The 26227-nt window shown below is 37.7% G+C and overlaps 1 protein-coding gene across 2 annotated transcripts in view; it reads left to right on the top strand.

Moving 5' to 3' along the window:
* Positions 1–26227, top strand: part of Itch (itchy E3 ubiquitin protein ligase) — a 79608-nt gene that overhangs the window by 32690 nt on the left and 20691 nt on the right. For both annotated transcript variants that reach the window (XM_051192543.1, XM_051192553.1), the window contains 8 exons: positions 1029–1074; positions 8212–8369; positions 10007–10208; positions 12930–13025; positions 15022–15196; positions 17951–18020; positions 20785–20869; positions 23671–23799. In XM_051192543.1, coding sequence (XP_051048500.1) covers positions 1029–1074; positions 8212–8369; positions 10007–10208; positions 12930–13025; positions 15022–15196; positions 17951–18020; positions 20785–20869; positions 23671–23799 — 961 coding nt within the window. The remainder of the gene's footprint in view (positions 1–1028; positions 1075–8211; positions 8370–10006; positions 10209–12929; positions 13026–15021; positions 15197–17950; positions 18021–20784; positions 20870–23670; positions 23800–26227) is intronic.

Here is a 26227-nt window from a genome sequence, read left to right as displayed (position 1 = left end):
TATATATTAAAGACATAAATAGTGCCATTGCATCTATCTGTATTTTTTCCTTCTATATCTATATTTTTTGTAGTAATAATTTTTCTGAATTAAAAAAATAATATATTACTTGTGGGTTTTCACTCTTGTCAATTACAAAGAAACTTTCACATTTCATCTGTTCCACTATAATTTTTTAAATGTATATTTCTATGATCTTCAGTACTTAAAAACAGGAAAAAAGTAGAACTTCTACAACCCTTGCTAGCTGTGGCATAATATGGCTATATGCTATGGTATAGTGTACTGTGATTTTACTGTTGAAACCATGGCTTTGCTTTGGTTCTTTTGCCGGTTGTGTCTAGACTGTTTAACTTGAGTTCTTACACAGTTTTCAGTTTTCCTCCTCTTTCTGTGAATAAAATGGGAAGAATGCATGAATATTATGGCATTTATTTAGGCCTCTTTGAAACTTACTTGGTTTTTGTTTTTCTTTCAGATAGAGTCTTCCTTTCAGAGTTCTTTGTGTCTTTCATTTCTCTGAGTTTCTTTTCAGCTTCTTTAGATAAAGAAAGAGTTATTATTGGCTGTGCTATTTCAGAGTTGTTTTATATTGACTGTTCTGTTATTGATTAGTATCCCCCTCCCCTCTATTTCAGATTAAGTAAGTGATTAAAAGCTGTGTATGAGGATGCACAACATGTCTGAGGCAGGGACATGAGGAGTTCAGTGCCAGCCTGAGCTTTGAGAAAATGGCTAAATCCTGGGTTTGAATTAGAGTAAAAAAACATATCTTAAAAAAAAAAGCAGAAGTAGGGTGTGAATAATGCACCTTAACTAATCTCTCAATGAATAACGTTATGTATAGAATTGAATTTATACACCATTGTATTTTCCCTTTAATATATATGTTTGGAGGTATATTCTGTATTCTGTGCTAGGAGGGTTTAATAGTTTTAGTAAAAGGCTTTTTTTTTTTAACTTTTAATTTTAGTTTCAATTGAAAATTACTCTCTTGAATCTCATTTTGTCCAAATTTATTGTTAAAGGTACTTCACAGAATGATGATGGCTGCAGACCCAAAGATGAAACAAGGTAGGAGTTCACTGATTGCTTACCACAGAATGCAGAAATAGACAAGAAAGAATTAACTTGTGTTAATTCATTTAACTTCAGCTTTAGGGGATTGGAAAGTTGGCTCAGGAGATCAGATGTCTTCTGGCTTTCATAGACACATATACACATCTACACATACACGCACACGCACATGCACATGAATAACTAGTTACCAATTTTCAGGTTCAGATTGATAAATTGTGGGCCAAGTATGCTGACTTACCTATGTGACCCCAGCATCTGGATGGTTAAGGCAGGAGGCTATTTGTGAGTTTAAAGCCAGCTTGGGCTGCAAAGCTTATATTTGGACTAGCCTGGGCTACAAAGTGAGAATCCCTGTCTTAAAAATATCATTAAAAAGTTGGGGGTGTTGGTGCACACCTGTAATCTAGCATTTTGTAGAAGAAGATAAGATTAGGAATTCAAAACTAGCTTGAGTTATGTGAAATGTAGTCTCAACAAAAAACATGAAAAAGGATGCTAGAGAGATGACTCAGCAATAAGGAGTACATGCTGCTCTTCAAAAGACTCAAGTTCTGCCAGTACTCTTGTTAGATGGCTCATAAACTGCTTGTAACTCCAGTCTCAGGGGTCCAACACCTCTTTGGCCTCTGTGGGTGCTAGCATAAATGTATATGTCTACACACACAGACATACATATAAATAATAAAATAAAAATAAATCTATTGAAAATTTAAGTGGGAGAACCAAAAAAGCAGTGTCACAGATCATAAGAGAAAATCATCCAGAAAAAAGTGCATGCCATATTGTCACACTGCTGCAGGGGAGAATAGATAACCTAGAAGCAAGCACAGGGGATATACCTGGAATTCCAGTACTTAGGAGGTAGAGTCAGGAGGGTCACAGATCAGAGACCAACTTTGACTGCTTGAGTTTAAGACTGTCTTGTGCTATGTAAAGGGAAATAGAGCTCAATATTATGGTTTGGAAGTTGGGCAAACTAGTACAACAAGCTCCCATGTTACCTATCTACTTTTGTAATGTGTGGAAATTTTCATAGTAAAAATATTTTAAAGGACAGTGTTGGAACACTTGTCCAGTGTCCCAAAAGTCATGGATTCTATTCCCAAAAGGGCAAAAACATATGACACACAGTTTGTTAAAATCTTCAGGAAAACCAAAGTCATAATGTTCTGTCAAAGCAAATAGAACTCTACAGTCTTTGAATCACACTATATTAATCTTACTGAGAATAGTTACTTATAATGGAAAAGTAGTTTTACTTTCATGTACTTTCTTTGGCCTAAACTTTATTTGTAGTCAAGACTGGTCTTGAATTCCCTAATCCTCCAGTTTCCACTTCTTGAGTTCTGTGTTTATAGGTATGTGTAACCCTGCCTGGCTAGAAAAAAAGGCTTTTCTTGTTTTGTTTTTAACATAAATGGAAGCCTAACATTAAGGGAAGGAGTCACTTAGGAAAAGGCCACCCAAGACATGAGTACAGGCCTCTCAAGAAGAATCATGTGACAATGTCTTAACAATAACAATATATATGATTTTGGTGCCTTCAGAAGTTACCTTGTTTAAAGGTTCACTATGGGAACTTTTTAATAAATGACAACATAAGGTGGTTTCCAAAGAACATTGGACTTTAAGAGAAAACTGTAGGAGGCTGGAGAGATGACTCAGCAGTTAAAATGGCTGGCTGCTCTTCTATAGTACTCAAGTTCAATTCCCAGCATCCATATGATGTCTCACAATTTTCTGTAACTCCAATACCCAGGATCCCAGGATCCAGCACTCTCTTCTGGCTGCTGCAGGCACCAAGCACCATGTGGCACATACACATACATGCTGGCAGAACATGTATACATCAAAAGGAGTCATTTGTTTTGGCTGTAAACATCTTATTTACATGTCTTTTATTATACTTGTGAAACCATTCTAGCTCCAGCTCTTGCCATTTGTTTAGTCAGTTCTTTCTGACTTCCCAGGTCAATAATCATGATCATAGTAACTCATAGTAACTGGGGGCAGTGCTATGGGTTTTGGGGCTTGCTTACAGAGAGATCTCTGAGAGAGAGAGAGAGAGAGAGAGAGAGAGAGGGAGGGAGGGAGGAAGAGAGAGAGAATGAATGATGGGACTGATTCTCTTGTTCCATCATGTGTATTCCAAGGATACAACTCAGACTCTCAGGCTTGGCCCCAAGCATCTTTACCTGCTGAGCCATCCTGTTGGCCCTCAAACTTTGTGGTACATCAGATTCTCCCCCAGGACTCGATAAAGCACAAATTGCTAGGTCTCATTCTCTGATTCATTACTTGGGTGGGACAAAGTTTTCATATTAACAAGTTTTCAGGTAATGTTAATACTCTTACGCTAAACTGGGTTTACAAAAGCTTTGAGATTACAGCTGTTCTAGAAGTTTTGTAGTACATAACCCAGTCCATTTCATAGAAGCCCTAGTTAACAGGAAATGTCACTCATTTTAATCTTATCCTCTTTTTTACCCAAGCTAGTTGAATCTTACTGTCTTTTGAAATTTGTGTTTATTAGAAAAAAACATAGAATCTGAAAAGGTCTAAATGAAGTAGTGTTAACATTAAAATGTATAGTAATCATGGAAAAAATAACACTTGATGTAAGAGGAATTGTGGAAAAGGAAGGAATTCTAGATTGAAGGAGAAAAAAAAAAAAAAAAAACCAGTGTGGTGGAGAGAAACTGTCTTTTTAATAGTGACTGAAGTAAGGCTATGAGGTGGTTTGAATAGAAATGTGTTCCAATGCTTGCCCTATTGTGAGAGGCAATATCATGAGGTGCGGCCTTGTTGGAGGAAGTTTGTCAATGTGGGGATGGACTTTAAGGTGTCATATGCTCAAGCTATGTTCAGTGTAGGATATACAGTTCACTTCCTGTTACCTGCAGATCAAGATGTAGAACTCTCAGCTCCTTCTCCAGTACCATGTCTGCCTGCATGCTGTCATGTTCTGCCATGATACTAATGGACAAAACTTCTGAAACTGTATGCCGGCCCCAATTAAATGTTTTCCTTTATAAGAGTCGCTATGGTCATGGTGCCTTGTCTATTCACAGCAATAGAAACCCTAACTAAGATATTTAAAAGAAAAGTGCAGTTGGTCAGTTTCAGAGTAGAATTGGAATTAACATTGTTTCTTATGTGCCATCTACTATGCTGAAAGTGATGAAAAATACAGAGGTTCAGAAAGAGGAAAGATCTTGCCTGGGTTTGTAGTGCATGTGGTATCGTTGAATATAAGAACTGCCTAATCCTCAGAGCCTGAACTCGTAACTATTATACTTTACTACCACCTAAGCTGGTGTAATATTACATAAGCAAATGTTTAGTTGTTAATACATGTGAACCCTTTTATTGTTTTGGTTTATTAATATATGGTTCAGCTAAGTAGCTAAGACTGGCCTGCAACTTAGAAGCCCCCTCCTTCTTTCTCTTGAGTGCTAGAGTTAAAGATATGCACTAGCAAGTCTATCTAGTTGTTATTTATTTTAATTTTTATTTTATGTGTGTATGTATGTATGTGTGTATTATTACTCAATTTCTTCTCTGCCTTAGTTTTTGGAGTCAGGATTGTTTTTTTACTAAACTGGAGCACACTGATTTGGCTAGACTGGCTGGCCAGCAAGCCTTAGGCACCTTCCCATCTCTGCCTTCCTAGTACTCACTGTAGGTGTCAACTACCATGCCTGGCTCATTATGTTTTATGTGGATGCTGGGGACCTAAACTCAGTTACTCATATTTGTGCAGTATGCCATTTACAAACCAAGCCATCTCCCTCATTCTGAATATTATTTATTTTAAATATTAGGTAGATTGTTATGTGGCTAAATAGAGGTTAAATAGGGGGATTAATATGATCAGAATTCTATAAGAAAATTAATTTTATTTGGCAGTGCTATGTAGTGTAGTTTATGTTATGAGTATGTCAGCAACAGCTGGAGATATCTCCATATGCCATGAGCTACTTGAAGAGTTCTCTTCTCCCTTAGGGACTTCCACACAGTTAAAGCCCCACCCTGAATATAAAGAGTTTCAGGATGAGCCAGGGTAAAGTGGAATTAGTTAGTGCTTAAACGTACAGGAAAAGGAACAGAATGTAACTCCAAGATGTGATTGTGGTTTTCTTGAGATAGAGTTGTGCTTACATGTCTTTATAATAGCTTTGTATATGATCCTGTGGCTTTCCAAGTCTCATTCCTCAAAGTATTAACTTATTAACAAGGTTTAAAATTAAGCAAAGCTTAAAATTTAAATAAAGTTTAAAAATTAGGACAGCTAGATGTCTTGACAGGTAAGAAACATTTGATGTGTTTACTCTGAAAACTTGAATTTGAATCTTTGAACCCTGATAAAATAGGAAGGCGATAACTCATTCCATAACGTTGTCCTCTGACCTCTACACACATGCCCCAAGGCTCAAGATGCACCCCTCCCCACATGCCTCCTGGCTTGGATATACCCTGAACACACATGCCCAATGGCTTGGATGCACCTCCCCCATACATTGTACATTCACAATAATAATAAAATTTAAAATCTTTTAATTAAATAAAAATCTATGAGCTGGTTCACTCATTTCTCTCCATCTTAAGGACTCTTTTGAAATGAACATGCAAGGTTGTTTATGAGTTACGTACTTTAGATTTAGGGATAAGAGGGAAACAATGTGGTAAAGCTCATGGTTATATGCATTCTAGTTCTTGTAAGTGTAGTGCATCTGTTGTTTCTAACATCCTTTTTAAATGTCTTTAGGAAAACACACATTATCTCTCAAAGCAATTTGGGCTTTTTGGGTTGTGTTTAAATTTTTTGACTAATCAACAGACAAGGTAAAATAGACCTCAGCATGAGGGGCCCCTTTCCTTTCTGGTGTCCCCTTTAAATTTTCCTCTTTATATTGCCTCCAGTGAAGATGGGAGAAACAGATACAAAATCAATATAGACTAAGAGGTAGATGAGGCAGGCATGGTAGAAGAGTAGAGGGAGAATGTGAAAGCAGTATCAAGTGGACTTAGAAATTAAGAACATCTAGAAGGAAGAATCTAGACAGGGTTAGAGAGCTGTACCTCCTGCATTTTGTTAATAACTTGATACTGGGTGATGGGAGAGAGTCCCATTAATTATAGAAATTCTGACTTGGAGATAATCTTTAGAGATATCTTCAGAATTATGAGATTTGAGATCCTAAAATCCGAGGAAGAGGAAGAATTGTAGGGTGATTAGAAATCTAAGTATAAGATGATAAAAGAAGAATGACAAGTTAGAGAAAGCTGGCTTCTAAATATGTCATGATGGGGCTGGAGTAATGGCTTAGACTAAGAGAACTTGCAAAAGACTCAGGTTACATTTCCAACCCTTACATGGTAGCTCATAACCATCCATAAACTCAGTGATCAAGATCCAACAAACGTGGTACACATATATGCATGTAAGCAAAACATTCATATACATAAATAAGATAAATCTAATCTAGAAAGTACAAAAAAATCTAATATAAAAGTAAAAGTGGCTCATGCCTTTAATCTCAGTACTTGAGGGGCAGAAGCAAGGGGATCTCTGTGAGTTTGAGGCTAGTCTGGTTGACTTAGTAAGTTCTGGGCAACCAAGGCTACAAAGTGAGATCCTATTCCCCTTCAACACCCCCCGCAACACACAAAGAGATGGGATAGTACTGGGTATGATGGCATAATGTATTTGTAGTCTCTGTACTTGGGAGGATGAGTCAGGAAATCTTCAATTTGAGGCCAGCCTGGGCTACTTACGAGACAAAGCCTCTCCTTGTCTCATTAAAACAGTAACAATAACAGCAACAAAAAGCCAAGAGTATTTAATGAACAGTGTTAAATGCTGCAGAAGTCATTATGATCATAGGTTAGTAATATTCTAGGAAAGCTAGCAAAAGTAAAATCTAGCTACAGCCTTTATCCCAAGAGTAAATTCCAAGTTGATTTTAAATAGATTTCAAAAGATGAAGCTATAAAACTGTTGAAAGAAAATGTGGCTAGCTCATTGTTGAATTAATTTAATTACATAGAAATATTAGCATGGAGCCAGGCTGTGGTGGTGCATGCATTTGATCCCAGTATTTGGAAGGTAGAGGCAGGTGAATGTCTGTGAGTTTTAGGTCATCCTGTTCTACATAATAAATTCCAGGATAGCTCAGGTATTACACAAGAGAAATGCTGTCCTGAAAAACCAAAATAAATAAACAAAGGTATATATATTTAATTTGTATTAATTATATATAAATACTGTAAATATATAATATAAATATTATGTATGTGTGTGTATATAGCATTGAAAGCAAAAAGGAAAAGCCCTTTCAAACCAGTACGCTAGGTAAGTATCCTTGGATTGTTTGGCATTTTTACAGATAGGCATTAGGATTTTGAAGAACCTGATATCATTCCTGCATATACAAAGCATTCTGAAGCCTTTCTGCAGTCATACCTAGTAATTTTGAATGGGCTCAAGTTTGACCCTTTGAGTGGCTCCTCACTATCTATGTCAGGTTGTTACTCTTCTATTGCTGTGAAGAAATACTGTGACCAAGGCAACTCTTATAAATAAGAATTTAATTGGGGTTTGCTTACAGTTTCATTGGGGTTTGCTTACAGTTTCAAAGGATTAGTTGTGTTATCTTAATGGTAGGGAGCAGGCAGGCATGACACTGGATCAGGAACTGAGAGCTTTATATTCTGATCCATAGGAAGCCAGACCAAGAGAAACTGGGCCTGGCATGGGTTTTTGAAACTTCAAAGCCCACCTTCAGTGTCACGTCTACTCCAATAAGACCATACCTTCTAATCTTTGTCAAATGATTCCACTTCCTGGTGACTAAGCAATCAAACGTATGAGCCTATGAGGCAATTCTCATTCAAACCATCCCAAGGAATTATATAAAACTTTAGCCTATGGCCTCTTTATTTGATAAGGCTGGTCTGAAATTAGGAAGAAAAGGAAGACAGGAAGAAAGGAATAAAGAAAGAAAGGAAGAAAGAAAGGCTATTTATCAAATTCCTACAATATTAAATATTAGGTTTCTTGGTATTCTTAAGTAAATAAGGAGCATTTGTTTTGTTCCCTTCCTCTCTCCCCTCCTTGCCCTTATCCAGAGTGAGCACAAATGGATCAGATGACCCAGAGGTTGCAGTGTTGGGGGAAAGCAAGAGGGCAAATGGGAACAACTCTCCATCCCTTTCAAATGGTGGTTTTAAGCCTTCTAGACCTCCAAGACCTTCAAGACCACCTCCACCCACCCCACGAAGACCAGGTATATATTCCAGCTTTGTCTTGCTTTTTAAATAATGCTCTTTTGGTAGGAAGGGTTGACAACACAGTTTCTAGAAGTTGCCCATGTTAGCCTCAATTGCTTCCTTCCTCAGCCTGGCATCATGCCTAGTGTTCTTAAATAATGTTCTGTTTGGAAACTGATCGATAGCTAAGTATCAGGTCATGGTGTTTTGTGTAAGTAGAATCTTACTCTGTAACATAGGCTGGCTTCAAACCTAGAAATCCATCTGCTTCAGCCCTCTTAAGTGCTGGGATTGCAGGTGTGACCCACCATGTCTGGTTTCTAGCTTTGTTTTTATGTTTAGAGACGTGACCAAGAATGAATTTTCCATGGGTGACTAAGAATTGCTTTTTCTTTAAGTTTTCCTTCCAGGAATGAAGTTCCATGTGGGAGTGCTTTATTAAGAATGAAAATAACATGTATTATATAAAATATAAACAGTATAGAAGAGTAAGATTGAAACTTCTTTGTGTGGTTGGTAATTGTGACCTATCTTATAGTTAAAAATTTGGTTGCTTAGTTCATTTTATCTTTTGAAAAGCTGATTGGGGGCCTGGGGAAGAGGCCTCGGCAGTTAAGAGCAACAACTGCATTAAATTCCCAGCACCCACATGGTAGTTCACTACCATCCATAACTCCTGTTTCCTCTTCTTACCTTTGCATGCACTAGGCACACATGTGGTGCACGGATATACATGCAGACCAAAGACAAAATATAAGTGAATAAATTTGATAAAAATTTTCTTTTAAGATTTATTTATTATGAATACAGTATTATGCTTGCATGTATGTCTGCACAACAGAAGAGGTCACCAGATCTCATAGATGGTTGTGAGCTACCATGTGTTTGCTGGGAATTTAAGTCAGGAGCTGTGGAAGAGTAGTAGCTAGTGCTCTTAAACTCTGAGCCATCTCTCCAGCCCCTTACCAATAAGCTTTAAAAACTTTTTTTTTTTTTTTTTATCATGGCTCCTCTTCTAGAGGTCCTGAGTTCAATTACCAGCAACCACATGGTAGCTCACAATTACCTATAATGAGATCTGGTGCCCTCTTCTGGTGTTCAACCACACATGCAGGCAGGATACTGTATATATAATAAAGATCTGTTTAAAAAAAAAAAAAGCTTACTGGTAAATGATGATCAGTTTTTAAACAGAAAAATTCATGAACTGAACATATGTAGTAACAATATAAACATATAGTAACATTTATACAGAATATCCATTTTCTGATTAGCCATCAGTAGCATTAGTACACTTATTAACAACATCACAAATTAGTCTTAGACCTTCAGGGTCACATAGAAAAGGCAGTTTTAAGGATCTGGAAAGTGGTACCCATGACTTCCTATTCTAAAAGTTTTTACTGGGCTGGGAGTTGTAGGTCAGTCAGAGTACTTGCCTATTGTGCTGAGGTCCTTGCACCACAAAAATCAAACAACTAAGTAGTTTATATGTTTATGAATTCAGAATTATATATGCTATGCAATTTGATGAGACCTGTATATACACATCATAGGTTTTACTTGTTATGTACTTTTAAACTCTTAAAATTTGATCATGATTTTAGATTTCAGAAAGCAAAAGCTTCTAATACTTTCCCTAAATCTTTCATAGCATCTGTCAACGGTTCACCATCTACCAATTCTGAAAGTGATGGATCTAGTACAGGCTCTTTGCCACCAACAAACACAAATGTAAACACAAGCACAAGTACATCCGAAGGAGCAGCATCTGGGTTAATCATTCCTCTTACTATATCTGGAGGCTCAGGCCCGAGGCCACTGAATACTGTAAGTCAGGCTCCCCTGCCCCCAGGGTAAGTAACTGCTAACATTTGCTTTCCACCTTTGCATGCACTCATTAATTTACAAAAGATTATACTATATTCTTTCATTAATTGTCTTTTAAGTAATTGTAATTTATTTGGGGAGTGTGGAATCCAAGAAAGTTTAACATGTTTTAAATACTACCTCTTCCTTTTTTGGGAAGTAGGAAAAAAAAAATTAGCTGGGTATGTTAGAACATGACTATAATCTCCTCACTTGGAAGTCTGAGACAGGAGTATTATTATGAGTTCCAGATCAGCTTGGGCTACAATATGAGACTCTGTCTCAAAAACAGGTTGTTTGTTTGTTTTGTGTGTGTGTGTTTCAAGGCAGAGTGATATATAGCCCTCACTGACCTCAAACTTAATGTGTAGATGACGATAGCCTTGAACTACTGATCCTTCTGCTGTCTATTTCTGAAGTGTAGATTCCAGGTGTGTACCATTACACCTGGAAAATGAGACAACTATTGAAGGACCCCTACTACCACCCATAGAAAATTAATAAAAGTCGAGGGCTGGAGAGATGGTTCAGAGGTTAAGAGCAGTGATTGCTCTCCCAGAGGATGTGAGTTCAACTCCCAGCACCCACATGGCTGTTCACAACTGTCTCTAACTGCAGTTTCAGGGGATCTGACACTTTCATACCAATGCACATACATTAAATAAATTATCTTTTAAAAAAAAAGAAAGATAATGAGAGTCAAGTAATAAAATAGTCATGTGACTATATGCTGCTTCTTTAGGTGGGGAAAAAGTAAATACCTTTTAAAAACATTTTATTATATAATCATCATAGCAAGTAATAATTTAAACTGATAAATTAGTTCCATAATGTCATTTTAATTTGTAATTAATTTTTTTTTAAAATTATGTTTGTGTGTGTGTGTGTGTGTGTGTGTATGCATATCTATTTGCCTTGTCTGTGTGTGTACCACATGTGGACAGTGCCTGTAGCGTAGAGGAGGATATTGGAACCCCCTGGAACTTGAGTTATAGGCAGTTCTGATCCATCTGATGTGAGTTCTGGATATTGAGCTTGTGTCCTTTGTAAGAATAACAAGTGTTCTTAACTACTGAGCCATTTCCCCAACCCCTACTTTTAACCTTAATACTTTGATCAAATTGAGAGCTCAGTCAGGGCTAAAGGTTTGGCTTAGTAGTAGAGCATGTCTAGTATGTGTGCAGTTGCAAGTTCTACCTTCAGTGCCACACACATAAAGCAAAAACTTGTGATCAGGGCTCAAAATGCTAGCCAAAGTTATTTGGTAACTGGTAAATTAATAAACTTATGGTGAAGGTTTCAGCTACTTACACAGATTATACTTGTTGTTAACTAGGTCATTTTTCTTTTAGAAGCTTATGTGGTCTTTTAGTTACTGTACTCAGCAGTGTGACAGAACCTGAGAGAGCCACTTGAGGGAGAGATTTTGACTTGATCTCTTTTGTTGGTAACTAGTCTTATCACTGTGGCAGTTTGAAAGCAGAGCTTAAGTAGAAGCAAGCCCAGTTACAGCCCTCAACAAGGCCTTACCATCTTCTAGGTAGAATCTGTATCCTAAAGGTTCCACGACCTTCCAAAAGAATACTACTAGCTGGGGACCAAGTATTCAAAGACATGAGCAGGTATAGTAGGTGGAGTGGAAAGACAGGAACAGTTTATATCCAAACCATATCACATGACAAGCTAAATTAGAAGATTGTTTGTGCTTAAGAACAAGTGATCTGGGGTTGAGAGATAGCCCTTGCTATTCTTGCAGAGGCTAGATTCAGCTTCCAGCACCTACATGGTGTCTCACAACCTCCTGTATCTCCAGTTCCAGGGGATTCTGTGCCCTCTTCTGACCTCTGCAGGCACCAGGCATGCACGTGGTGCTCTTATAAATGCGGGCATAATACTGATACACATTCAATAAAATAAATATAAAAAATAAAATTAAAAATAAAAGAGACTTTAAGGTGTGGAATAATGGCTTATCAGTTAGGAATATTGGCTGCTCTTCACATGACTTGGTTTTGATTCTCAGCATCTACATAGCTGTTTAACTCCTCTCTTAGGGGGTCTGATGTCCTCTTCTGGCTTCGTGGTTACTAGGTACACATATGGTATACAAGTATACATGCAGTCAAAGTACCCATACACATAAAAATAAATAAGCAAGTAATGGTTAAAATAACAAGCTGTGAAGCTTTACTGCTATTCTCTTTTCTTTGGCAACAAACCTACCCAGAATACTAGAGTACTTACAGTGGCCAGTCTATAACGCTCATCCTGTAATGTCTGATAATGACATGCTTTGATTTCAGTTTTTCTAGAGTGTAATCAGAATGTTGCTTTTCATTTAGCTCAGTTATTCAGGTTTCAGGGTGTTGATGCTTTCTTTTCCTCTCAACTTCTGAGTATAGTTTGATCAGATTGAGAAACTTAGGTCTTGTGGGTGGATGGGCTGACTTTAAAATGCATGTTATTTCCAGAACAAGCACTTAGGAAAAAGAAACCTCATTCACTATTGTGTGTGTCACTCTTGGTGCTTTTTCCTCTCTTTTTAGGTGATAACTCTTGTCTATATTTTTATTCTTTTTTCTTTATAGACTAACAGGCTAACTTTCCTTAGTTACATAAGATGGTCATTTAAAGTGAAAAGATGTAGACAGGATTAAAAAGCCAAACTAATACAAAGTGCCCTTACTAGTCTTTGATTTGTATTTAAGGTGGGAGCAGAGAGTGGACCAGCATGGGCGTGTTTACTATGTAGACCATGTTGAAAAACGAACAACATGGGATAGACCAGAACCTCTACCTCCTGGGTACGTGTATGAATTTAACAAAAGTTAACGGGGGCATGGGAGGGAGGAAGGGAAGGAGGGAGAGAGGGAACTGGGATCAATGTGTAAAATAAAAAATATAAAACTAACAAACAAAAAGTTTATTGAGAAGAACAAATTGTACCTGTACCCAGTGTTGCCTCCAGTTCTCCTCTTTTCTCCTCTGTTAGACTCACACTAGAAAGAAGAGAGTTAGAGAACCACTCCCAGCATGCTGAGGGGTTGTTGCTGTTGTGACTGATTTTGTTTTTGGAAACAAGAGTGTCACTGTATCCCAGGAGGAATTCTTCTCCTGCCTCAGCCTTTCAGCCTTGCAAGTTCTGGGGTTACACGCCTATGCTCCATACTGTGATGAATGATTTTTACTTTTAACATTTCTAATTTAAAGAACCAACCCACAGTTCTTATTATTTGTATTTTCCTATCTGAGCTATATTCCTGGCTAAGAGCCACAGAATTTTTAATTAGTTTCTTTAAGAATAATCATTTAACTAAATAAGAGTTATAGTAACCAAGCATGGTGCCACTTCCCTGCAGTCTTAATATTGGGAGGTAGAGGCTGGAGAATCAGGAGGTCATGTTAGAAGCTGGTCTGTGCTAAGACCTGTCTCAGCCCTCCATCCCAGGGAAAGAGTTAAACTGCCTGTTATATATTAAGACAAAGTCTCTGTTATTAAAACTAATGTATATTCAAATCATTAGAAATGGTTGAGAAAGTTAAGGACATGTTGGTATTAAATATTTGATGTGTATATTATATTAAATGAAAGAAAATACTTTTTTAACCCAAAGGGAAATATATGTAGCAAACATGGGGAGTGTGGTCTACTCTGAGGTTGAAGATTGCTCAATGGTAAGGGTGTTTGCTGCTCTTCTAGGGTTTGTGAGTTTGGTTCTCAGCATAAACACCAGGCAGCTTACAACTGCCTATAACTCTAGCTCCAAGGGATTCATTTCTCTCTTTTGACCTCTGTGGTAACCAGCACCATGTGTACATACGTACACATACACACATATAAATAAAAATCTTTAGAAAAGTATTACTGGGTAGTGGTGGCACACACCTTTAATCCTAGCACTCAGGAGGCAGAGGTAGACAAATCTCTTGAGTTAGTGCCCCAGGTTGGTCTACAAAGCGAGTTCTAGGACAGCCAAGGCCACACAGAAAAACCCTGTTTCAAAAATCCAAAAAAAAAAAAAAAAAAAAAAAAAAAAAAAGAAAGAAAGGAAGAAAGAAAAGAAAAATAATTAATCTTGCTAGCTATTAACTAGCATTAACTAACCCTTAAAGAAATACATACCTAAAAAGTGTGGTGTGACTTGTTAAATTAGCAGGTAATATTAAGTATTGATGAGGAACTCTAACCATAGTAATGCTGGTAATAGTGTAATTTGATCCTACTATAAATAGCTTTCCAGGTAGATATAGATCAATATATATGTATATCAATCTATGTCTATACATATCAATACATACATATATTCTTGGTAATTCTATATTGTGAAATAATTTGAAGAAAAAAACTTTGTTGTCTTGAAGTTACCATTTTACTACATGTAAGTAAAAAGGTAGAACAGAATGCTTTTTCATCTGTGAAAAATTCTGTGTACAACTGATGTCTCCCATGATGTTTGCTGGAGTATAAAGGTTACTGAGGGGCAGGGAACAAAGAAACTTTCCTTTGAGACTCTCTGAATATATATTATATTTAAAAGACTTCACTGATATTTGTTACAGACTTTTAAAGGACAAAATTTTAAAAGCATTGAAGTTCAGTTTATAAATATGAATGAGTTCAAATAAATCAGAAAGAACTAAGGATATAGCTCAGTGATAGAGCATTAATTAGCATGTGCAAGGCCCTGGATTTAGTCTTAAGTACAAAGAGAGAAATACTTATTAGTTTCTCAAGGCAAAATTTGTCTTACATGTTTTTCACAGATATTTCTTAAATTAGTTGCTTCTTTTCTGGTTTAGTTGGGAACGGCGTGTGGACAATATGGGACGTATTTATTATGTTGACCATTTCACAAGAACAACAACATGGCAGAGGCCAACACTGGAATCGGTCAGGAACTATGAACAGTGGCAGCTGCAACGTAGTCAGCTTCAGGGAGCAATGCAGCAGTTTAACCAGAGATTCATCTATGGGGTAAGCAGCCTGTTGGTTTATTGGTTATTGTAACTACAAAAGTCTTCAGTCTTTAAGAGCTGTCTGCATGTATCATATAAAGCACTAAAAAGACAACAGAGTAGGGTGGTGAGCCAGTTGCTGCTGTAGGTAGGTATTGATCTTGTGAGTTGTGTCTTTTCTGTAGGTGTCAAAAATAAGCAAAAAAACAAGTTAGAGCAATTTAAAATTCATGGACAAGTTTGGAAAGAATTAAAACAATTCTGAATGTAACTCACTAGAAAGTTTGAATGTTCTAGTCTTAATGAGCCCAACTAAAGTGGTTGTGTAGAAATAACAGTAGTGTGGATTCACTAGACACTCACAGATGAAACCGCTACTCTACTGAAGAGTGTCCATCCATATAGTGATACACTGTATACATGTTTATACAATATATGTTTATGAAGTATGTTCTTTGCAAAGTTGGATGTAATGGCATTCATCTATTACCTCAACATTTGAGAAGTCGAGGCACATGACTCACTTGAGCTCAAGAATTCAAGGCTAGTCCAGACAGTGCAAGACACAGCTCAAAAACAAAACATAAAAATAAATAAACTAACTACTCAGACATGGTGGTAAATGACTTTAATTCCAGCACTTAGGAGACTTGGGAGGCAGAGGCATTTGGATCTCCGAATTTTAGACCATCCTGGTCTATATTATGAGTTCCAGCTCAGCTAGGATGGGGTAGGATAGGGTGGGGATAGACCAGAACAAAACAAAACAAACAAACAAACAAAAAACCTTTCCTATATATAAGCAAATAGATATGTGTTTTCCTTCAGATTAATAGTGCAAAAAAACACTAAATATATTAGTGCTTCCCTTGCTGTGTAATCTGGAAATTTTATAATCTCAAATCATAATAGATCACAGATCTGTCTGAGAAAAGTAAAATAGTCCATGCCAAAATAGGTTGGTTTGTTGGAGTAGTATTTAGAACTTAAACCAAAGCAAGTCTGCTCTGTCAGAGGCCTGGAGAACCTGGCACTCTCCATTGCAATTGCCTCAGTGTCATGTGATCTTCCCTTTAGAATGCACCAGAGTAAATAAAACATGTTTACTTTTCTTCCTTAGACATTACCTTTCCACCGTTTTCCTGCTGTTTCTTTTATTTGAGTTTTTATTTTTATTTTATGTGTTTGAGTTCCTGAACGTATGTATGTCTGTGCACCACATGCATATAGTCAGCAGAGGGTGTTAGAGATCCTATGGGATTGGACTGGAATTACAGCTGGCTGTAAAGCTGCCATATGGATGCTAGAAATAGAACCTGGGTCCTCTGCAAGTAACCAGTGTTCTTAACCATTAGCCATTACTCTGGACTCTCTTGCAATTTTCTTGGACCTCATTGTTAGAATAGTTACCACTTACTGATGTGACAAATTTGACTTTCTCAGCAGCCTTTTCTTCACTGCTCATATATGATCAAGACATCTTTCACTCTAATAAGTGTTTTCCCATCACTGCTTATGGAAACATGTCACTATATTCCCCTTCCCAGTTTTAGAGGTTAAATTCATTTTTGGTGTGTGTGTGTGTGTGTGTGTGTGTGTGTGAGAGAGAGAGAGAGAGAGAGAGAGAGAGAGAGAGAGAGAGAGAGAGAGAATGAGAATGTTTTCATGGGGGTGATTACTGAGAGAGGAAATGTAGACTTAAACCTTGGCATCTGCTTTTCTCATGGCTTCCAACACTCTACTCAGCTTCTTGCACTTACCTGGATATGGATGTACATCCACCTCTTTCTTGGCCTTAGAAACCTCTGTAGCATTGACATGGTGTACTGCTCATAAAGCACAAAGCCTCTTACCCTGTATCACACAGATGTGGTATGCTTGGTGAGGTGTTCACAGCACTGGCCATGCCTCAGCTTTCTCCCATTCTTTATCACTTCTGTCTGGTAGGGCCCACTGCCACAGGGTAGTGCAGAGCCATTGTTGCTGCCCTAGCCTTTTTGCATTTTATTTTGAGACATGGTTTCACTAAATTCTCAGGCTGGCCTTCGACTTGATCTTCTTAGCTAAACCTTCTAACGACTAAGATTACAAGCGTGTGCCAGTCATATCCTATCTGTTTTCTTTTTAGGTTTGTTCTATTTTACATTTTAGGTTCTGTCTAAATTATTATAGGTAAATTTCTTCCAGGTATGGATCCTTAACTTCCCGCTTTTTCCAACCCTAGTTCCACATGAATATCCAATGGGTTTGGAGTCAGGTACTTTGAATAATTTTGGATGAGCTACTTAACGGCACCAGGAATCATTTACTTTTTAAGTGAAATAGACATGCATTTCATTGCCTTGATGGTGTTTTGTTGTTGTCTGTCTACTCCCAACTCTCTTCTATATGTGTGAACTTTTGGTTTTGAGTATACAAGACTTTTCTGAGCTATCTGATTACTCCAGATACTAGTTTTATAAATGATTTGAAGGGGGATATATGACTGTCTAATTGTCATGTTCCTAGTAGAGGAAACTCTGTAGCACAAGGGAAAAACTAGTAATTCGCAGATAAGAATTTATATAGTTTATATAATATCTTAATTTTACATAACTTTAAGTGTTAGGTAATATTACATAGGGTTTTCCAAAGGTTTTTTTTTTTTTTTTTAACCAAAAATAGAACTTTTCTAAGCTGTGACGCCAAACTGGAATTTATCCTTTTGCTCTAAAATGATCTATTTATGTTGTGAATTACTTGTCTGATTATTCATTTTTTTTATTCTTTATAGAATCAAGATTTGTTTGCTACATCACAAAATAAAGAATTTGATCCTCTTGGTCCTCTGCCCCCTGGATGGGGTAAGCATATCAGTTTTAATTTAAAGTCTGTTATTTTAGAAGATGTGCAGCAGGCTGGCTGCACAGTGGATAGACGGAATATTTGTGAAGCATGGGCAGAGCTCTGAATTGAGTCAGTAGCGCTGCAAAGGTAAAAAAACCAGATTATTGATAACAATAATCTGGAAGGACCTCAATGATGCTGGTGCTTAGAGAAGAGAATCAGTTTCATAGGATTGCAATAATCATATTACTCTTGTGGCTCCAGTTTCTATTACTATTACCGAATACTTGAAACAGATCCTGTATAATTAAGAGGATATGTTGGGGAAATGGCTCAAGTCAGAAAGGTATTGGCCATGCTAACAAGAAGATCTTAAACCGAATTCCCAGAACCCAGGTAAAAAGCCAGGTGTGGTAGCACATGTCTGCAGTCCCATGAGTGTTGAGGATTCCTCAAGCTCCCTGAAGCTCATTTGGTCAGTTAGCCTAGTCGGATTGGTGACCTCCAGGTTTAGCGAGAGACTTGTCTCAAAACTTAGGGAAGCCAGACATGGTGGTACGTATATAATCTATTTTGAAAAAAATCCCATTGTTTTTTCCTTAAAATCATGTATGCTATGTAGGCAGAGTTTTCCATCTAGACTGCTGATCAACTTTGGCCTGCCAGCTGCTCCCCAAATAAGCACAGAGACTTAATATTAATTATAAATGCTTGGGTGATAGTGCAGGCTCACTTTTTTAGCTAGCTCATAACTTAAGTTAACCCATTTCTATTAATCTACGTGCTGCCCTGAGGCTGTTTACCTCATCTACACACTTCTCATCTTGCTTGATCTGCATCTCATGGTTTCTCCACCAACTCTGCACTTCTTCTCCCCAGCATTCTCTCTGTCCCCCAAATCCCCAAAATCCTGCCTAGCCATTGGCCAATCAGCTTTTTATTAACAATGAGAACAACACATGTTCACAGTGTACAAAAGGATTATTCCACAGCAATGCTCAAAACATTTTCGTGATAACCCAGTATGATGTAATTCCAGGGCCTGGGAGTTAGAGGTTAAAGGATCAGGAGTTCTGGTCCAGCCTTGGCTATACAATGAGTTTAAAACCAGCCTAAGCTGTCAGAAAATATGACTCAACCAAATAAAGGCAGAGGGATTTCAGTAAAGTTGTTGCTGTTCGAGCATGAGAAGCTGAGTTTACTGTGTGTTGGCAAACACATATAATCTTAGAAATATTTGAGAGGATCCCTGAGTTTGCTGGCTGACCAGGTTAGCTGAATCAAGTGAATCCTAGAATAATGAGAGACTCTTGTCTCAAAAAACCAAGGTAAATAGTGCCTGAGGAGGAACACACCTGAGGTTGTCCTTTGAACTCCCTATGTGTATGCATAAATGTGCTTGTACCTGCACATCACATCCATTTGGTATAAACAAGTGTATACACCACCAAGAAACAAAACAAAATAAACTACTTCTCTGAGCAAAGAAGGTTAAAACAAAACATATTAAGCTGTATTTAGAACTTGTCATCATATCATGTCAGAGAGGATATATGAAAGTTGTTCTTGTCTCCTCCAAAGCCTGGTAGTTCAGAGGTGGAGTTTTGGTGGTCAGGGTAGTAGAAGGGTTAGAGCATGGTTGATCTAAAACAGAACAAAACAACAACAAAATGCTTTAGAAAAGGGGGTGTGGCATTTAGGTGTTGAACCTGTCAGATTGCATTCCTGGACATAGATTATGTGCTTTGTTTCTACAATCATTCTGTGTATGTTTTGTACACTCACTGAAAGAATATAGAGGGTTATATATTTATACCCTGTCCACACTTTAGGTTTTAAGATTTATGTATATTTTTCTTTTATGTGTATGGGCGTTTTGCCTGCATATGTATCTGTATACCATGTGTATGCCTGGTCCCCACACAAGAGGGCATCAGGTTTGGAACGGGAGTTGTGAGCCACCACATGGGTGCTGGGAATGAACTCAGGATCTTTGTAAGAGTAGCCAGTTCTCTTAACCACTAAGTCATCTTTCCAGCCCTTACCCTTCATTTTATGACGAAAGAACTATGACTTATTTTTATGGTGATGATTATTAACAGACCAGTTTTACTCTTGAAGCATCTACAGGGAAAAACCACTTCTTGGTCTCAGAAATCTGAGTTGTGAGCTTTGTCACTGTTATAGCAAAGCTTGCCTACAAAAGCTGTATTTACCTTCTGTGTTTATGTGAGATAGAGCTAAAGAAGTACCTCAGGCATAAATTACTTACCTAGTACTCATAATACCCTAAGTCATACCAACTTTAACACACAAAGCCAGATGTCATTTGTAAAATGCTAAATAACTGAGAGATCTATATATGAACAGGGTGTTATGAATTAAACCTTTTTTACCATCTTAGAAATTTTATTTAATTAAAAAATGTTTTTAATTATGTGTGTCTGTGCACATAAATTCAGGTGTCCTTGAGTAACAGATGGTTGTGAACTAGCTGCGAACTGAACTTACATCTTCTAGAAGAGCATAAGTGCTCTTAACTGCTAAGCCATCTCTCCCAGCTCAGAAATGATACTTAATAACTTCATTAAGAAAAAAAAGCACTCTTAAAAGTGTAAATGGGCTAGTGAGATGGAAAACGGGCATATGTTCAAAGGCTAAGCTTTTGTATGTGTGATATGATACAGTAATTATAAAATCAGTAGTCACTGTATGGTCAGAGTTTGAGAGGAAAAGACTATTCCAACATTAACACTGTTTTTCATTTTGTTTATAATAAAGAGAAGAGAACTGATAGCAATGGCAGAATGTATTTTGTCAACCACAACACTCGAATTACACAGTGGGAAGACCCCAGAAGTCAAGGGTAAGAACTTCATTGTATGTATGACTTCTAGACATTGCCTATCTGTTTTTGACTCATTTGTGTATTCTTTCCTTAAAAACCTCAAACACTAATTACCTACATACCTTGGAAGAAAAAAAAAGTATTACTTTCCTGTAATGAAAAGCTTGGGTTTAATGAGAATGAGGTGGGAACAAGTTGGCACAACTCACTGGTTTTCTTTTTTCTACACCAGTAAAATTACAGAACTAAAAAAAAAAAAAAAAATACTTTGGTTAAAAACAAAACAAAACAAAACTCTGTGGTTGTTGTAGACATCTTAAAATATGTTTATATGTTATATGTTATATTATATTGTGAGAACTTGCTGGTTAACATACCAAGAGATATTACAAGTTTGCCTTTTTAATGCTTTGATGACAGTATACAATGATTTATGTCATTCTGTGCACTAAAGTTAGCTAAGACCTTGTTAAGAAAAGAATACTACTCAAGCAAATTCTCAGGCCAGGAGTAGTAATGCACACCTTTAATCCCAGCGCTTGGGAGGCAGAGACATGTCTATGAGTTTGAGGCCACCCAGGGCTTCATAGTGAGACACTGTCTGAGAGAGAGAGGGGGTGGGAGGGGAGAGGGGAAAGGGAGGGATTGTCTGTTTCTGTTTTTAAACAAAAACTTACAGTCTTAAGAGTTCTGGAAGCTGGAAGTGAGAAACCAAGGTGTCAGCAGACTATAGTCCTCTGACAACCAGGAAAAGGGGCACTCCAGCCCTCCTACACTAACATCTCCTCCACTTCCTCCTCTTCCTTGTCTTGTTTTCTGAGGCAAGGTCTCTCCGTGCAGCTCCTGCTGGCCTGAAAGTCACTCTGTAGAACAGGCTGGTCCCAAACTCAGAGATTCATCTGCTTCTGCTTCCCAAATGCTGGCATTAAAGGTGTATGCCATCACCACCTGGCAAATAGCTTAGCTTATGTTTTTTAAGGTATGATTTGAATTTAAAATACCTGTTTATAAGTCCAGCAATATCAATTTTCTTATATAACTATTATATTATCTTAAATAGGATGATGAAGAGCTTTAAGGATAAAACATTTGATTCCCCAGTGAAATTGTCTCTGGGCTGCACATGAAGCTCAGCGATACAGTGCTTGTCTAACATGCATGATGTCAACATTTGATGTCTAGCATCATATCCATGGCTTTGACCTCCAGCATCCCTGGGTCAGGAAGGAGGAATGACTTCTCTTTCAAGATAAACTGAACAAGTCACCTTTCTGTCCCTTGTTGTTGCTGTTGTTTTGTCCCTTTTGGACTTGATAAAGTTTTAGAGCTTAAATTATAGTCATTTTATGAGATGTCACAAGTGACCAAGTTCTACCACTTCACTCATTTAAAATATTTATTTAAAAAGAGGTGCTTATACCCTTTAATGCATTTTTCCATTGTTTGAGTAGCTTAGGATAATTCACCAATACCATATGCCAATTTGTCTTTAGTTTGTTTTCAAAAACAACTGGTTATTGAGCTTATCTAGCAACTATAATCACAATGGAAGTGAAATACCTTTTTTTATTTTTGGTTAGTCTTCCCTGCCATTTGTATGGAATTATATGAATAAGACTAAAATAAATATTCTTAACATTTTGATAGTTTGTAAAATATGATTTAAGGCAGTGTTCTTCTAAAGTATACTTGAGGAAAACAACAGTCCAAACTAATAATGTTTCTCTAAATAGTGAGCTTGAATATCTCCAGATCTGTTTTTCTTCCTTTGTGATATAAACTTGAATATTTCCACTGTTTCTTCATACCAGTCTTGAAGCTATAAAACGCGGGGGGGGGGGGGGGGTGAAGCGGGGAAAGAATAGCCCAGTTTTTAGCTCTCCCTCTACCTTCACCTCTTCCCGTCTGCCTCTCCATCTCTGCCCCTCTCCACTCATGTCTCTCTGACCCTGTCTCTCTGTTCCCCCTGGCTCCCCCTCTGCTTCTCTCTCTTTGACTCCCTCTGCCTCATTCTCTGCCCTACTCTTCCTAGCCTTCCTGCCCTCCCATGGGCCCCTGTGCCCCTGCCCCTGCCTCCTGGGTACTGAGATTAAAGGCATGTACCATCATATCTGGCTGTTCTCTGCAATTTATGGATAAAAAGCCTGAAGTTTAAAGAAGGCAGCCCAGAGTTTTCAGGGTATAAAGATAGATGTTAAGGAAGAAGATAGGGATATTTCATAACAAACTTTTAATTTGCCTTAACAGAAAAAATAGATTTGTCAATGGGGGAAGATGTCATTCAGAACTGTTACAGATGTGACTTGTTTGGGAACATGATCACTGGAGAGGAGAAATTTCAGGATTCCTGAGAGGGAGTCTAAAAGAGAAACTGAGTTGATGAGAGGTCTGTTTTAGGGAGATGCTCTGTCAACAAGATCATTACATAGGTCTGAGTGAGACTAGGAGCAGCAGACCATGTAGGTATCTGTTCAGAAAGTTTAGATGAAGACCAGAGAGTAATGATGGGAAACAAAGAAGGGTCGAGTAGAAAGACTTCAAAGGAAGAATGGGGGAGTTTGGTACCATGGCTATTTGAGGTGAGTTATTAAGTAGATGGCAGAGTAATATGATGATGATGATTCATTTTTAATGTTGTTGTTGATGACTTTAATGTGTTTGTAGAATGCCTGAGTAGAGCTATCTATTATCTGAAAATATAGGACCATGTAGGTTTTCTGAAAGATTTTATTCTGTTTACAGGTATTTATAGTTTCTGTTTTTGGCAAAGAAGCAAGTCTTTAATATATTTTGTTTATACTTTCCTCTGTATTTTATAGTCAGTTAAATGAAAAACCCTTACCAGAAGGCTGGGAAATGAGATTTACAGTGGATGGAATTCCGTATTTTGTGGACCACAATAAAAGAACAACCACTTACATAGATCCACGAACAGGAAAATCTGCCCTGTAAGTTTTCTAAACATTACTAGTTAAAAGCACAACATATTTCTTAGATTTTGACAAAGATTTCAGTAAGCAAAGACTGGAGGTGTACTTGAGATGGCTTATCCATATGTCTCTGAATACTGAATCTGATTGGTTTTGTTTGTTTATTTGGGTGCTGGGCAAGGTGGGGAACAGGTTCCCTCTGACTAGCTCTAGCTCTGACCTAGAATTCACTCTGTAGACCAGGCTGGCCTTGAGCTTAACAGAGATCATCTGCCTTTGCTTCTACTGGTATTAAAGAGGTGTACTACCATGTTCAGCCTTGGAGTCTTTTATATATTGGCAGGAGTCACTTGATATATTATGAGAAATGCACCATTGTATAAGCATTGAAGACTATGCTTTCACAAGTGTAGATGAATTAAACCTGCTGTTTGTCTAGACTATATGTCATGTACACTTAGCCTAGATATGACCTAGTATTCCTAAAATTGTGGTGAACAAAACACACGATTAAATAAAGCGCTGGAAAAAAAAATGATGTAATCAAGAATATATAGTAAGCACAAAGTGTGTGATGTTTAGCCTGTATAATATGGCCGCTTCATAGTAAACTACTTTGTTTCTTTTCTTTTCTTTTTTTTTTTCTTTTCTTTTGATGCAGTCTGACTATGTAAACCTGGCAGTGTAGACCGGGTTGGCCTTGAATTTACAGAGGTATCTGCCTCTGTTGCATAAGTGCTAGTATTGAAAAGTGTATGTCATTGTACTTGGCTGAACTTTTTATGTTAGTAGAAATATACTCTAAATAATAATTAAAAGTGGGGCACTAAGCTGGATGTAGTAGTACATGCCTTTAATACCAGCACTAGGGAGGCAAAAGGCAAGTGGATGGATCTGTGAGTTTGAGACCAGCCTGGTGTACATCGTGAGGACAGATAGAACTGTTATACAGAGAAACTGTATCTCAAGAAACATACATACATACATATATACATATACATACATATATACATATATACATATATACATACATACACACACATACATACATACATACATACATACATACATAGCGAGAGAGAGAGAGAGAGAGAGAGAGAGAGAGAGAGAGAGAGAGAGAGATGACACAAAAGGACTCAGTGGGTAAAGGCACCTATTGCCAAGTCTGAGGATCTGAATTTGAGATCTGGGACCCACATAGCTGAAGGAGATAACTGACTCACACAAGTTGTCCTCTGACACTAGAGCACCATGGTATAGACTAGCAGAGAAACATGGTATGATCAGTGGCTGGAGCAGTGTCTTAGTAGTTAATAGCACTTGTTGCTCATGGAAAGGATTCTAGTTCAGTTCCTGTCATCCACATAGCATCAAAAAACAATCTGTAAATGTAGTTCCAGGGTATCCAGTGCCTTCTCAGGCCTCATTGGGCATCAGGCATTCACATGGTATACAGACACACATACAGGCCAACACATACACATACATACACACACATACACACCTACCTTTTACATATACACACATTCAGGCCAACACCCACACCCACCACACCCCCCCACACATACCTTTTACATATACACCCTATAGGCCAACACACACACACACACACACCTTTTAAAAGAAGTCATAATCTTTTAGTAAAAGCTTTTATTGAACTACAAAGCAATTTTATGATCCACTTTCACCTGCCTTGGAAATGTTCTTACCTACAAAATTACAGACAACTAATTCCCCTACAAGAGCAAGGGTGCCTATCAGCATTACTGCCACTCAGCATCGTACTGGCAATCAAGTGTAGAAGAGACAGGCTGGAGAGGAGGAAGTAAGGCTATTTTTTAAGAATCATATGTAGTGAAAGTTAAAAGGAATATAGAGAAAACTACTAGAGCTTGTAATATTTCCAAGATTGCAGGGTACAGAATCAGATGTAATTCCACATTTAAACAGCCAAACATAGGCTTCCATCGTCATTGTGCTTTTTCATTTGGAGAAAGGCTACACTGGAATGGGGAACAGTAAAATCCTGAACCCGACATCCTTTCTCTTTTAAAAATTGATTTGTTGAAAGCCCCTACAGCACTTGTCATTAGAGCTCCTTAGACAGACCTGAAGTCTCATAAACACACTAGGAAATGTCTGTCCTAGGTAGCATTCACTTGGTTGACCGTGAGTCTCAGTTAAAGACAAAAGGATAGAGTAGTAGATGTGATGGGTGACATTTTTGTGGGAACTCTTTTATCCAGCTCTATTATATCCACCTGCACATAGAAAAAGCTCCCCTAGCAGTGGCTTCAACAAGATTTTACTTAAAAATAGTCCTGAGGAAACATTCAAAACAGAAAAAGAGTTTTATTAGGAATATGTTCTGCCTGGTGCCTTTGTACTTGTCTGCTGAGTAATGGGTTGCAACAGGGGTGGGGAGTGGCTGTGTTTGCTTTCCTGT

Source organism: Phodopus roborovskii, unplaced genomic scaffold (assembly GCF_943737965.1).
Source record: "Phodopus roborovskii unplaced genomic scaffold, PHOROB, whole genome shotgun sequence".
In the NCBI taxonomy this organism is placed as follows: Eukaryota; Metazoa; Chordata; class Mammalia; order Rodentia; family Cricetidae; genus Phodopus; species Phodopus roborovskii.
Note: the sequence above shows the minus strand (reverse complement) of the source record. Positions and strands in the feature narration are given on the sequence as shown.